At 39.4% G+C, this 13949-nt stretch overlaps 1 protein-coding gene across 3 annotated transcripts in view; it reads left to right on the forward strand.

Annotated features, from left to right (window-relative positions):
- The window catches only part of FAM208A (family with sequence similarity 208 member A), a 63743-nt gene that overhangs the window by 42786 nt on the left and 7008 nt on the right, over positions 1–13949 (forward strand). For 2 of the 3 annotated variants that reach the window (XM_025375190.1, XM_025375188.1), the window contains exons 16-20: positions 849–993; positions 2208–2267; positions 7157–8085; positions 12482–12604; positions 13358–13517. In XM_025375190.1, coding sequence (XP_025230975.1) covers positions 849–993; positions 2208–2267; positions 7157–8085; positions 12482–12604; positions 13358–13517 — 1417 coding nt within the window. The remainder of the gene's footprint in view (positions 1–848; positions 994–2207; positions 2268–7156; positions 8086–12481; positions 12605–13357; positions 13518–13949) is intronic. The other variant, XM_025375189.1, reaches the window with a different exon arrangement.

The raw sequence follows: 13949 nt of genomic DNA on the forward strand, positions 1-13949 counted from the left end.
GAGAACCCAAAGGTGAGACAGGTGAGGATACCAGTCTCAATACAGCAGTGTAACAAAGTTAAGTACTTGGTATTTCTTATGCAAATAGGAATGGGACATAAGTAGCCTTTAGGATTACCTCTGAAGTGACTTGCAGCTTTGCTTATTGGAGTGTTCAGTATATTTATGAGCTGGTTTGTAGCTGAGAAGTAGCCTTATCTCCCTTAAGTAGTCGCTGCGTCACTGGGGAATAGTTCTAGGATGGCACCATATTCCTATGGGCTTACTTCTTCATTTACTGTCTCCATTTTCTGTTCCCTGCCTTTGTTTAAAAGTTGTATGCATGTCCCCATTCTTTCTCCATGTCGTTTTGGGATATTTATTTCAAGGGGAAGATGATGACAGGAAGCTTATTTGTTGGGGTATGTAAGGTAGGCACTGAGGAACTAACCTGTATTAATATTTTCCTGATAACTTTTGTATTTTAAATCAAGTTGATGGGGGGCGGGGGCACGGGGCGAACCTAGCACACCACCGATTTTTATAACTAAAGTTTTAATGGAGCACAGCTATGTCCATTTGTTTAGGTATTGCCTGTGGTAGACTTGAGAGTCTGGCCTGCAGAGCCTAAAATATTTACTGTTTGGCACTTTAGCATAAAAGTTGACCAATCCCTGTTCTAAATTAACATAAAATTAAGTTTTGAGGGAAAAGTTATGTTTTGAGACTAGAGTGTAACTTTACCATGTTGATTTTACACATTTGTAATATTTAGATTGAAGCACATGAATTTACTGTGAAAAAAAGTTTATTCTTGACATTAAAATGAATTGAAAAGAAAGCTATTGAGTGTGTACTTTGATTTTTAGGATCCAAATTTAATTAGCGTGAATAATTTTGAAGATTGCAGTTTGTGTCCCAGTGTTCCCATTGAACATGGATTTCATAGACAACAGTCTAAGTCAAATAATGTTGAAGAGACTGAAATACATTGGAAACTGATACCAATTACAGGTAAGAAAAGTATACTTAGACTTCGGTTTGCTTCATTTTACTTTGAGACCAGTTTCCTGAAGGTTTCCATCTGTTCTGGATTTCACTCTTGGGTCACTAGGTGTTTCATCTTACTTGGCGCTGATACCTTCAGTGTCTTATTTAAGTAATACGATGTAATACTTAAGTAATACGAAGTAATACTGAGTGTTGCTGTTCTTGGTCAGCATCAGCAAGCACCGGCAAAATCACCTTAAAAACAGGGATTTAAGACACACTGTCTCTGTGGAGTTTAGCATGCAGACTGCTGAATGAAGACTGCTGGCAGAAACTGAGTTTTTGATAAGCTGAGGTAGCTGCAGAGATAAAATGGTGCTCTTTGGACAATCAATTAAATGTCTTCTCAAACTTACTAAACTTCACTGTAACAAGCTGTCATCTAGTAAGTGATAATGTTGAGGTTCATCTATTAGAAATTTGATTTCTTAATGCTGGATTATCTTAAATAAATTGGATTATCTTAGAGAATGGCCTCAATGATCACATGTAAATGTTATTGAACTATGAGGCAAAAAGTTTAGCAGATGTTGAAATATTTTTTTTTTGGTAGCATCCTGATTTCTCTGTGCAAACACGCACATACAAACATACAAATACATACACTTAATATACCAAGTTCTTTTTCTTAAATATTTTTGGAAATATTTTCAGGGTATATGTCTTTTCCAGTCTTACATCTTTAACCTTTTAAAAACAATAGCAGCAGCAAACAACTTTTTGTTACGAAGTAGACTGGCCTATGAACTAGACTAGAACCTGCTGAGACTTCCGAGGACTCAGAAGAATTTATAAAACTTTATGAGTTCCCATGGGGTTTAGCAGTATCTTCTACTTAACACCTTTCTGGAGGGCAAGCGGCCTGTAGGTGATGATAGAGGGAACCTAGTATTGTTTTATGAGGTGGAAATACCAGCTTGAGTGGGAGAAACAAAAGAAGTAGTTGATACAAGAAGGTTATCCTAACCGTTTCTCATTTAGACACCTTCATACTTGGTGTTGGGTCATTTGAAGGTACAGTGTCTTAAGTGTTGATATTCCATCATTACAAGTATGACCCTTCAGATTATTTTAGGCAGAAGAAGGAATGCTTGCATTTGTTATCACTTGGGGTTGTCTGAAAGGTGCTTAGTAGGTATCACTAATGTCTGAAGAGTCTAATGGATGCTTTCCCTCAGGAGGGAATGCAAGAAGCCCAGAAGACCAGCTGGGGAAACATGGTGAGAAACAAACACCAGGTGAGAAGGCTTGCTTTGCTTTTCTTCCCAGTGTGCCCTTCTTCAGAATTGCAACTTGCATTTCTGATACTCCATCAATAAGGGCATTGATTTAAATTTTTTTAATTACAGAAAATTTGGACACTACCATATTTATTTGTATGTAAATCATTACTTGAATTGTATCCAATATTCTTACTATAAAGTGTTCAAATAAGTCACCGAATATTTATATAGATTAAGTTTTCTTCACCCATAATAGAGTCTATCTTACAGTATGATTTGGAAAGACCGGAATACATTCCTAAACAATTTGTGCAGTATATCTTATGAGAAACTCTTTTTTGTTTTTGTTTTCGTTTTTTTTTTTGAGATGGAATCTTGCTGTATCACCCAGGCTGGAGTGCAGTGATGTGAGCTTGGCTCACTGCAAGCTCTGCCTCCCAGGTTCAAGCAGTTCACCTTTCTCAGCCTCCCAAGTAGCTGGGATTACAGGCGCATGCCACCATGCCCAGCTAATTTTTGTATTTTTAGTAGAGACGGGGTTTCACCATGTTTGCCAGGCTGGTCTCAAACTCCTGACCTCCGATGATCCACCCGCTTTGGCCTCCCAAAGTGCTGGGATTACAGGCTGGAGCCTCCACGCCTGGGTTTCTTTTTTTAAAATTTTTAAAAAATAGCCAAGAGGGGAAGCCATTTATATTTTAGGTATACTGTTCATAGTCTTAACCTAGTTTTTCTGATTGTAAAGCTGATTTCTGTAGGTACTTTAAATAAGAGATTAAGAAACTTGGATTTCAGAAACAATTGCAGATATTACTGATTAGCTAGTTGGCAGTGGGTACCTAGGAGATAATCTTTGAGCTTTGTGGATTCAGCTTCTCTGCAGATGGTCTTGCTTATAGTTTGGTGGTGATATTTTTTATATTTTCTTTCAGTTTTACTGTATCTGTCTCAGAAATTAAAGTGTTGTTTTTTTATTTGAAAGAAATATGAAATGATTTTCTTACTACATCTTTGTAGTAATTTCTTTGCTTTGGGAGTTGTTTCTCCCCTGGCCCCCCCCCCCCCAATTAAAGTTACTAGCTTCCTTCAAGAAAATCTTTACCATCTCCTAGGAAAATTATGGTTTAAAAAAAGAAACCATGAACAACAGATATATAACATAGAGGAAAGTTCACAAATCTTTTTTTTTTTCTTTTTTCCTCTGATACAGAGTCTCTCTCTGTTGCCCAGGCTCTAGTGCAGTGGCATGATCTTGGTTCTTTGCAACGTGTGCCTCCTGGGTTCAAGCGATTCTCCTGCCTCAGCCTCCCAAGTAGCTGGGATTACAGGCATGTGCCACCACACCCAGCTAAGTTTTATATTTTTAGTAGAGACAGGGTTTCACCATGTTGGCCAGGCTAGTCTCGATCTCCTGACCTCAAGTGAGCCACTGAACCTGGCCACAGATCTTTATTGTACAGCTTTTTGAAATTTTACATATGTATATGACCACCACCCAAATCAAGGTATAGAACATTTCTAGCATCCTAGAAGATTTTCTTCCGCATTCTCCTAGTTAGTACTCTCCTTGTTCCCAAGTAATTGCTAATCCAACTTCTTTTACCATATATTAGTTTTGCCTGCTGTTGAACTTAGGGTAATTAGAGCCTAATGTCGTCTCTCATGTTTGGTACTTTCATGCAATATTATGTCAGGACGTGATCAATGTTTTGCATCTATCAATAATTCTTTTCTCATTAAGAATAGTAGAATAGGTTTTTTTTTTTTTTTTTTTTGAGAGTCTTGCTCTGTCACCCAGGCAGGAGTGCAGTGGCGTGATCTCGACTCACTACAACCTCTGCCTCCTGGGTTCAAGCGATTCTCCTGCCTCAGCCTCCCGAATAGCTGGGAATACAGGCGCGTGCCACCATGCCCAGCTAATTTTTGTATTTTTAGTAGAGATGGGGTTTCACCATGTTGGCCAGGATGGTCTCGATCTCTTGACCTCGTGATCTCCCTGCCTCGTCCTCCCAAAGTGCTGGGATTACAGGCGTGAGCAACCGTGCCTGGCTAGTAGTAATCTTTCTTATGCTTCAGAATGTGACATCTGACTGATGGTACCTTTAGAGAACTCACTACTCCCCTTTCACTTAAAAGTTAAAATACTGCAATTATTTAATGGCAGTAAGTTAAAAAACAAAACAAAAACAAAAACATGGTGGCTCATGTTTGTAATCCTAGCACTTTGGGAGGCCAAGGCGTGCGGATCAGGAGGTCAAGACATTGAGACCATCCTGGCCAACAAGGTAAAAACTTGTCTCTACTAAAAATAAAAAAGTTAGCTGAGCGTGGTGGCTTGCACCTGTAGTCACAGCTCCTCGGGAGGCTGAGGCAGGAGAATTGCTCGAACCTGGGAGGCAGAGGTTGCAGTGAGCCGAGATCGCATCCCTGCACTCCAGCCAGGTGGCAGAGCGAGACTCTGTTTAAGAAAACAACAACAACAAAAGCATTATTATAGATTGACATGTATGGTGTTTTCAATCACTTATAGATGGAGATCTTTTCAAAGTAATTACGTTTTTTTTTCCTTTTTTTTGTGCAACAGAATCTTGCTCTGTTGCCCAGGCAGGCTGGAGTGCCGTGGTGCAACCTTGGCTCACTGCAGCCTCCGCTTCCTGAGTAGCTGAGATTACAGGTGCCTGCCACCACGCCTGGCTAATTTTTGTATTATTTTTTAGTAGAGACGAGGTTTCACCATGTTGGCCAGGCTGGTCTCGAACTCCTGACCTCAGGTGATCTGCCTGCCTTGGCTTCCCAAAGTGCTGGGATTACAGGCATGAGCCACCGCTACTGAGCAGTTAAGTTCTTAATAAAATCATGCAGGGAAATTTGTGCAAAATAAAATTAGGTTGTGATTATTTATATTTTATAAAGGGATCTATTTGGTTTAGAGGTTTTTAATTATGGAAAATTCTCCATGTAGATTTAAGTTACATTGCAGGTTAAAAGTATTCCCTTTATTTGTAACCCTTCAGGAGTAAACTTACTGGTTGGTTGTTTAGCTGTACATTTTGGGAGCCACTGTTTCATTTAAAGTAATAAATAGCCGGATGTGGTGGTATGCACCTGTAGTCCCATCTGCTTGGAAGACTGAGGCAGGAGGAATTGAGGCCAGAAATTCAAGGCCAGTCTGGGAAACATAGTGAGGCCCCATGTCTAATAAATAATTCAGAACTTTTTAAATTAAGGTAGTTCTCCCCAACCCATATGTTTTATGAGATGCAATTCAACATTTTTTCTTTGAATATATCCGATATTTGACATGATACATAATTCAAGAAGTCTAAAAATACTTCAGAAAGTAATACTACCCCAGCCCAGGTCACTTAGATTCTTCCCTGTATATTAGCCATGGTTACCAATTTCTTGTGTATCCTTCCAGACACTTTATATGTACTAAACCACATTTTAATGTTGCAGATTTAAGATATTCAGGATATTTAGTATTCCTAATTATCTTACGGAACTTGGATTTTCTGGTTTATCAATTTCATACAGTTCTAATTCTTATCCTGGCATGTTGGATATTTTGTTCCCCTCTCACCTCCGCCTACAGACGCACCTTGGGTCTTTTCTCTGTGCTGTCAAATTGCCTTTGCAATAGTTAATGAGTGTACTGGTTCAGGATAACCACCAGGATTGGCAGAGAATGTCATAAGCTGACTCCTAGTGAGTCTATTTAAACCTTTTCTAGTGTGATGAGTGTGAGCAAAATCTTTACTGTAGGTTTGAAAACTACCTGTACCTGGACTTCCTGATTTAGAGGCACCATTTCCTATACTACAGCAGCAATTTGTTAGGTAATATTGGCCAAGGCTTAAGGAAAATCAGTAATTTTTTAGCAGGTAAAATTGTGTATACGTCTTCTAAGCAAAGATCATGAGTTTTTCCTTTTCCTAAAATATAACACTAAAATTGAAGTTAAATGTTTTTCAAACCCTTGTTGCTTAAAAATGGAATTTGGGTTCCCTTTTTCAGACGTTTCAAAAACATACTTTGTTTGAATTTAGGATTTTTTGGGGGGAAAGTTGATCTTTTGGGTTGAGCTATTTGTCAAGAGTGAAAGGTTTTAATCCCATTAGTATCAGCTAACCATAGTATCAGCCAACCTCAGTATCAGCCAACCTCTGTATCTCAAATGAGGTATAGCTATCCTCTTTTCTCTTAGAATTATTTCCAAACACAAGGAAAATATTTATGAAAGGACTGTCAAAAGTGTGCAGCTGTGAAATATATTCTTCTCTTATTATTATTCGTTTTATTTCCTGATAAAATGAAGTCCCTGACATTACAGGAAATCTACTTAGCAACCTCATAAGTGAGAACAAGTCTGAAAGCAGATACAAAATTAATTATCCTAGATCCTAGATGCAACTTTTAACTTTTGACAGTTATTCCCACAGCATTTCTGTTTGGTATTCTTACAATTGTCTTACGCTCAGAATTCTCACTAAGGGGCCATTACCATAGTAGATATTACTTGGCAAATAATAAATACAGGGATTGAGCAAGCTGATGCAACTGACCATCTTGATTAAAACGTGTATTAAACTTAGATCTACAGAATGGTAGGGAGGCAGAAATAAGCAAATGACTTAATTTGTATTGATGCCAGATTGGTGTTTGCTTGAACACTTCAAAATGGCAGAGTTGTTAACACTAGCTACAACTCTTAAGACCATCCCATAAGTAGGGCACATGGGGCATAGAATTCATACCAGAATTTTAGGATTTTATTTTACTTTCTAATATATAATTAGTTCTTAATGTGTGTTAACCCTTTTTTTCCCTCCAATTTAAGGGTCTGTGTTTTCATATGTTATATTTTTGGATTGCTCTTATAATAATGAACTCTTCCTGTATAGGTATGAAATCACCAGAAGAACAACTGGTGTGTGTGCCACCACAGGAGGCCTTTCCTAACGACCCCCGGGTAATAAATAGACAGAGAAGTTCTGATTACCAGTTTCCATCCTCTCCATTTACAGACACACTAAAGGGCACCACTGAGGATGACGTGTTGACAGGTCAGGTGGAGGAGCAGTGTGTGCCAGCAGCAGAGGCAGAGCCGCCTGCAGTGAGCGAAACCACAGAGAGGACAGTGTTAGGAGAGTACAATCTCTTTTCTAGGAAGATAGAAGAGATTTTGAAGCAAAAGAATGTTTCATATGTCAGTAGAGTTTCCACACCTATCTTTACAACACAAGAGAAGATGAAACGGCTTTCCGAGTTCATATATTCTAAGACTTCCAAAGCTGGTGTGCAGGAGTTTGTAGATGGTTTGCATGAGAAGCTAAATACTATTATTATTAAAGCATCAGCCAAGGGTGGGAATTTGCCACCAGTCAGTCCTAACGATTCTGGTGCTAAGATAGCATCGAATCTTCTGGAAAGGCATGTCACACCAGTTTCCTCAAGTGACTTCAACAATAAACATCTCCTTGAGCCACTGTGTAGTGATCCTTTGAAAGACACCAACTCTAATGAGCAGCATTCCACTTCGACTTTGAGTTTAACTGAAGTAGAAATGAACCAGCCTCAACATGCCACAGAGTTAACGGTGACTTCTGATCATACTGTACCTGGTGATATGGCCCGGGAACCAGTAGAAGAAACAACAAAATCCCCCAGTGATGTAAACATTTCTGCTCAACCGGCTCTTTCAAATTTTATAAGCCAGTTAGAACCTGAAGTATTTAATAGTTTGGTTAAAATCATGAAAGATGTCCAGAAAAATACTGTGAAATTTTATATTCATGAAGAAGAAGAGAGTGTGCTCTGTAAAGAAATAAAGGTAACTAAACGAGAAGGTAATAGTAATGCTGTACAAACTTCTCTTGTTGGTGTGACCTGTATAAAATGGAAGTTTTTTGTGTTTAAATGTTTACCATAGGCCAGGCATGGTGGCTAATAACCTGTAATTCCAAAACTTGGGAGGCTGAGGCAGGAGGATTGCTTGAGGCCAGGAGTTCATGACCAGCCTGGGTAACATAACAAGACTTTGTCTCTTAATAACAAAATAGGTGTGGTGGCACTCTACTGTAGTCCCAGCTGCTTGGGAAGCTCAAGTGGGAGGGTCACTTGAGCCCAGGCATTTAAGATTACAGTTAGCTATGATTGTGCCAGCTTAGGTGACAGAGTGAGACCCTGTCTCTAAAAATAAATAATAAAAATAAATGTTGATTGTATATCTTCATAATTTAACTCAGAGTGGAATAAAAGAGTGGTAAGTCCAAGTAAATTCAGAACTTGGGGTCTAAATATGTTAGAATTTAGAATCTTGTTTTACAGTGTCATTTATGCACATACCTTTTAAACTGTTGATTTGAAGGTTTGAAGTGTTTCTTGGGTTTTTTTTTTTTTTTTTTTTTTTTTTGAGATGGAGTCTCCCTCTGTCGCCCAGGCTGGAGTACAGTGGTGTGATCTCGGCTCACTGCAACCTCTGCCTCCCGAGTTCAAGCAGTTCTCCTGCCTCAGCCTCCCGAGTAGCTGGGATTACAGGCATGCAACACCATGCCCAGCTAATTTTTTTTTGTATTTTCAGTAGAGACAGGGTTTCACCATGTTGGTCAGGCTGGTCTGGAACTCCTGACCTCGTGATCCACCCGCCTCAGCCTCCCATAGTGCTGGGATTACAGGCGTGAGCTACCATGCCTGGCCATTTCTTGGATTTTTAATGAAGAGGAAGGAAAAACACAGAGAGGAAAAATTAAGTTGCCAGGGTTTATCTCATGGGATTTGATCAATCACATAGAAAAACAAACTGCCCAGGGTTGGCTTAATGATAAACTTTTGGTATTTCTTGATACCCTAGCCATGTTACATTCCCTTTATCCTTTATTGATCAAGAAACCTGATAATCTTGAAAGACTACTCAGTCACGAAAGATTTCTCACTGTGAGGTGTATTTTTTCTACCGAAGCTGCAGACTAATATTTCAGATATTTGGTTGAAACACACAGATGGCCAGGCGCTGTGGCTCACGCCTGTAATCCCAGCACTTTGGGAGGCTGAGGTGGGCGGATCACGAGGTCAGGAAATCGAAACCATCCTGGCTAACACAGTGAAACCCCGTCTCTACTAAAAGGACAAAAATATTAGCCGGGCGTGGTGGCAGCTTCCTGTAGTCCCAGCTACGTGGGAGGCTGAGGCAGGAGAATGGCGTGGACCCAGGAGGCGGAGCTTGCAGTGAGCCGAGATTGCATCACTGTACTCCAGTCTGGGCAAGAGTGCAAGACTCCGTCTCAAAAAAAAACCACACACGCCTTTCTGTGTGTCTGTATGTTAGAGATAGATATGTAAGTTTGTTACCAGTAGGTAGGTAAATGGTAACACATTGGAGCAATTGTATTAGTGGTGTAATATTAAAATTAATACTCAATAAATTATGGGATTTTAATTCCTCAAGGGAATGCCTAAGATTTTGAAATAAATGCCTGCTCTCATTTATGGAGTTTACTTACCATGACTGGAATTTCATTAGAGGAATCAGAGGGACCATGGGCTTTATAGCTACTAACATGTCCTAAGCCTTTTGTCAGTTTGGACATCTCTGAGGTCAGCATGTTTCGTGTGACCTCACCTGGTCAAGACCTGAAGAACATAGAAATGACATGAGTCAGAGTACTCTGTTGGGCTTTCCTTACTGATTCCTAATGGTTTCTTGGGAAAATGAAATGAGACTTCTAGGAATTCCTTGGTTGCATTGACTGAATGTAGAGTTTCTCAACTTTTCCCCACCAGCCAGCAATAAGTTCCCAAGCACAGTACTCTTTGGGGGCATAGCTGCATATTGGTTTGGGGCTAGATGAGAGAATAGGTTGCGCCCAGTTCCGAGTGTGCTTAGCATAATTCCAACTCCCTCCAGCCCCACACCCCCAACCCCCAACCCCCTGCTCCTTTTTTAAAAAGATTTGTAACACACCTATTTGACATTTTAAAAAATTTATTTAGTGAGATGGAGTTTTGTTCTTGTTGCCCAGGCTGGAGTGTAATGGCACTATCTTGGCTCACTGCAACCTCCACCTCCTAGGTTCAAGCAATTCTCCTGCCTCATCCTCCCAAGTAGCTGGGATTACAGGCACCCACCACAACGTCCAGCTAATTTTTTGTATTTTTAGTAGAGACGGGGTTTCACCATGTTGGCCAGGCTGGTGTTGAACTCCTGGCCTTAGGTGATGTGCCCGCCTTGGCCTCCCAAAGTACTGGGATTATAGGCGTAAGCTATCGCACCCAGCCGTGACATTTAGATTACGGGGATAGGAGATGCATTTCCTAATGAAATGTGCTTTTAATTTTTTCTGGCATAGAACAAGTCATTTCTGTCATTTATATAGAATAAAAGAGCATTCTTTGTTTTACAAATCTGATAGAAAACCAGATTGAAACCTTAATTCTTTTAATCAATATCCATTGGAAATATTCCAGCAAAAATACTACAGTAAAAGACTTTATGAATAAAAATGTAAACTTTATTTCTGGAGTCAAACTGATTTATTATATGAATTAAACTGTCTTATTTTAAATCAACTTAAAGCTTCTTAATGTAAGAAGACATCAAAAATTACCAGGAGGGAGGCTGAGGCGGGTGGATCATGAGGTCAGGAGATCGGGACCATCCTAACATGGTGAAACCCCATCTCTACTAAAAATACAAAAAATTAGCCAGGCATGGTGACGGGCACCTGTAGTCCCAGTTACTGGGGAGGCTGAAGCAGGAGAATGGTGTGAACCTGGGAGGCAGAGCTTGCAGTGAGCCGAGGTAGCGCCACTGCACTCCAGCCTGGGTGACAGAGTAAGACTCCATCTCAAAAAAAAAAAAAAAATTATCAGCAGGCATGTCAGATGGTAATTTACCTTTTCATTAACTGACTAAGCTGGTCTGAGATCTGCCCAAAAGTTCCAGAGCTTTGATCAAAATTAATGTAGAAGGTGCTGCTTTAGCACAACATCCTCCTCTTTGGGGTGACACTTTAGGCAGCTGTTGAAAGAGCAGTAGACAGGTTGTCAGGTGAGCTGGGTTTTTATTATAGCTGTCTGACCAGCTGTGCTGACGTTAAAAGTAATCTCTGAAATGAGGAATATGACCTCCAGGATCTTGCAGTTTACTTCAGTATTTCAGGATTCCACCAGCAAGCAGAGAGCAAAGGGAACTCTGCATGGAAGTCTGCCTGTGTCTTGTGAAAGGCAGTACCATGTTCACCAGCATGGAGGAAGAAGATTAGTTGGGAGAGTCTACTTTGAAGACAGAAACTTGACAGAAATGGCTTATTAGTATGTCAATACCATTGTACATAATGAAGGTCTATATAAATGCTTTTTGAGCTGTTGTGAATTAAAGGAGCTATGGTTGTGAAAGTTCTTAACTCTGAAGGCGTTTATCCCAGTTAATACTGCTGCAAGTAACCAAGGGCCTGCTTAGAATGGAAAGGAAAATGGGAGCTAGGGAGTGGTTAATGATTAGACTCTAGGTTGCCTTAAAGTGTTTCTAAGGTATTACAGGCAACCTAGAGTCTAATCGATTATTAACCTCTATAATAACTAAAGGAGCTGGGTTAAGAACCTGGCCTAATTAACAGTTCTTTCTGTTACTCTCACGCTGTTAATTAGCTGGCTTTGCATAGTGCTGTAACATAGTGACCATGTGATTGGTGAAGCTCTGTAACATTGTGACTCTGTGATTGGTGAAGCTCTGACCTTTAGATTGCTCTTCTAGAAAAGAAAAGTGGATTTGGGCCATGTGCAGTGGCTTATGCCTATAATCCCAGCACTTTGGAAAGCCAAGGCAGGAGGGTGATCAAACCCAGGAATTTAAGACCAGCTTGGGCAACACAGCGAGACTCTCTTACAAAAAAAAAAAAAAAAAAATTAGCCTGGTGTGATGTGAGCCTAGTGCCACGTATTCAGGAGGCTGAGGTGGGAGGATTGCTTGAGCCTGGGAGGTCAAGGCTGCAGTGAGCTGTGATCATTCCGCTGCACTCCAGCCTGGGAAACAGTGATAGCCTGTCTCAAAAAAAAAAAAAAAAAAAAAAGATTTGATGGTCTGTAAGGTCTCTTAGAGTGTAAATTCATTCATTGTTAATAATGTCCTAGTAGTACTTAAGCTTATCAGTTTATCTTGCATTTCTGGTATTAAATTGATGTTTACAAAAAAGCATTTTAATATTGATTTAGTTGTTTTTCTTTAACAGGAATATCTTATCAAATTAGGCAATACAGAATGTCATCCAGAACAGTTTTTGGAAAGAAGATCAAAATTAGATAAACTATTGATTATTATTCAAAATGAAGACATTGCAGGTTTCATTCACAAGGTAGACTATTAAGTCAAATTCACTACTTACTTTGGTTTTAAAAACTCCCTTATTTTAAAATCTTGCTGTCTGGCAGACTAGTGTTTTTAAAATAAGCTTTAAAGGAGATTAAACTTAAGGACCCATCTATGAATCAGCTTGTGAGATTCAAGTTTGTACCTCTGCAAAGTTTTAAATTGCTGCACATCACGGATCTTCCCTGTCACTCAAGTAGTCAAGACTAATAAGAGTACTGAATCCTTGAATGCCATTGGGTCTGCTGACTACTTAATGTTTTCATCTTCATTTGTATGTCCTAGGAAAAACCTATTTGTGCTCCATCTTTGTCAGACCAGTCCCCTTTTCCCTTATATTTTGAGGTATCCCATCTAGTCTTAGGAGCCCTATCTCACATCTTACATCTTGGATGCATTTCCTGATTGACTGTTCCAGCACATAGGCTTTTGCCTTCATCTGAATTCTGACTGTATTCACAGGTTATAGAGAGGTCAGCTTTTGTCCATTTTGTGTTTTCAGGTCTATTGTAAGCTGCTTTAGTGGTCTCCGATAGGTCCCAGTACATAAATGTTGGTTTATATATTGGGAAATAATGTTGAGAATATTATTTGTGTGTGTGGCTTTCCAGAGGCAATCTACTAATAGAGATGAGCCATAATGCATTCTGTTAGACTTCTTGTAGGTTCCTTCACACTTGAGTCTATCACTTCATTCCCTCATCCATCTGTTTCTCTTTTTATTTTGGGATTTAAACAGATACCTGGCTTGGTGACTTTAAAGAAGCTCCCCTGCGTTAGTTTTGCTGGTGTTGATAGCCTGGATGATGTTAAAAATCATACATACAATGAATTATTTGTATCTGGAGGTTTTATCGTATCTGATGAATCAATTCTAAATCCAGAGGTTGTCACAATTGGTAAGGTGTGATGTTCTTTTGAGCACATAACTCCTCTTCTGACTCTAATACTTTTTAATGTACTGTCCATTTATTCTGCCATTTACAGATAACTAGTACATTTCAGTCTTTTCCTGAGCTTTTATTACCTCAAATTTCTTTCCCCTTCTCTTAGACCAATAATTTTCTCTAAATCTGGTGTAAAGCAAGGCTTTCTGCCCCTGCTGCAGTTGAATCACTTCTTGTATTACTGTCATCAACATGTTCTTTTGTATGTAGATGTTATATTCTTAGAGTTTTAGGCATGTATAGATCTGTCTCCCTTAGACAGAGAAATGAAAAGAGTACATAGGAAAGTAGGTGTTTCTACATAATATGAAAAAGCACTTCTTTCATAATTCACTTGTGGAATGATTATTTATTGAATTAAAAAGGAACTTCATTATTTCTAAC

Source organism: Theropithecus gelada, chromosome 2 (genome assembly GCF_003255815.1).
Source record: "Theropithecus gelada isolate Dixy chromosome 2, Tgel_1.0, whole genome shotgun sequence".
Lineage (NCBI taxonomy): Eukaryota > Metazoa > Chordata > Mammalia > Primates > Cercopithecidae > Theropithecus > Theropithecus gelada.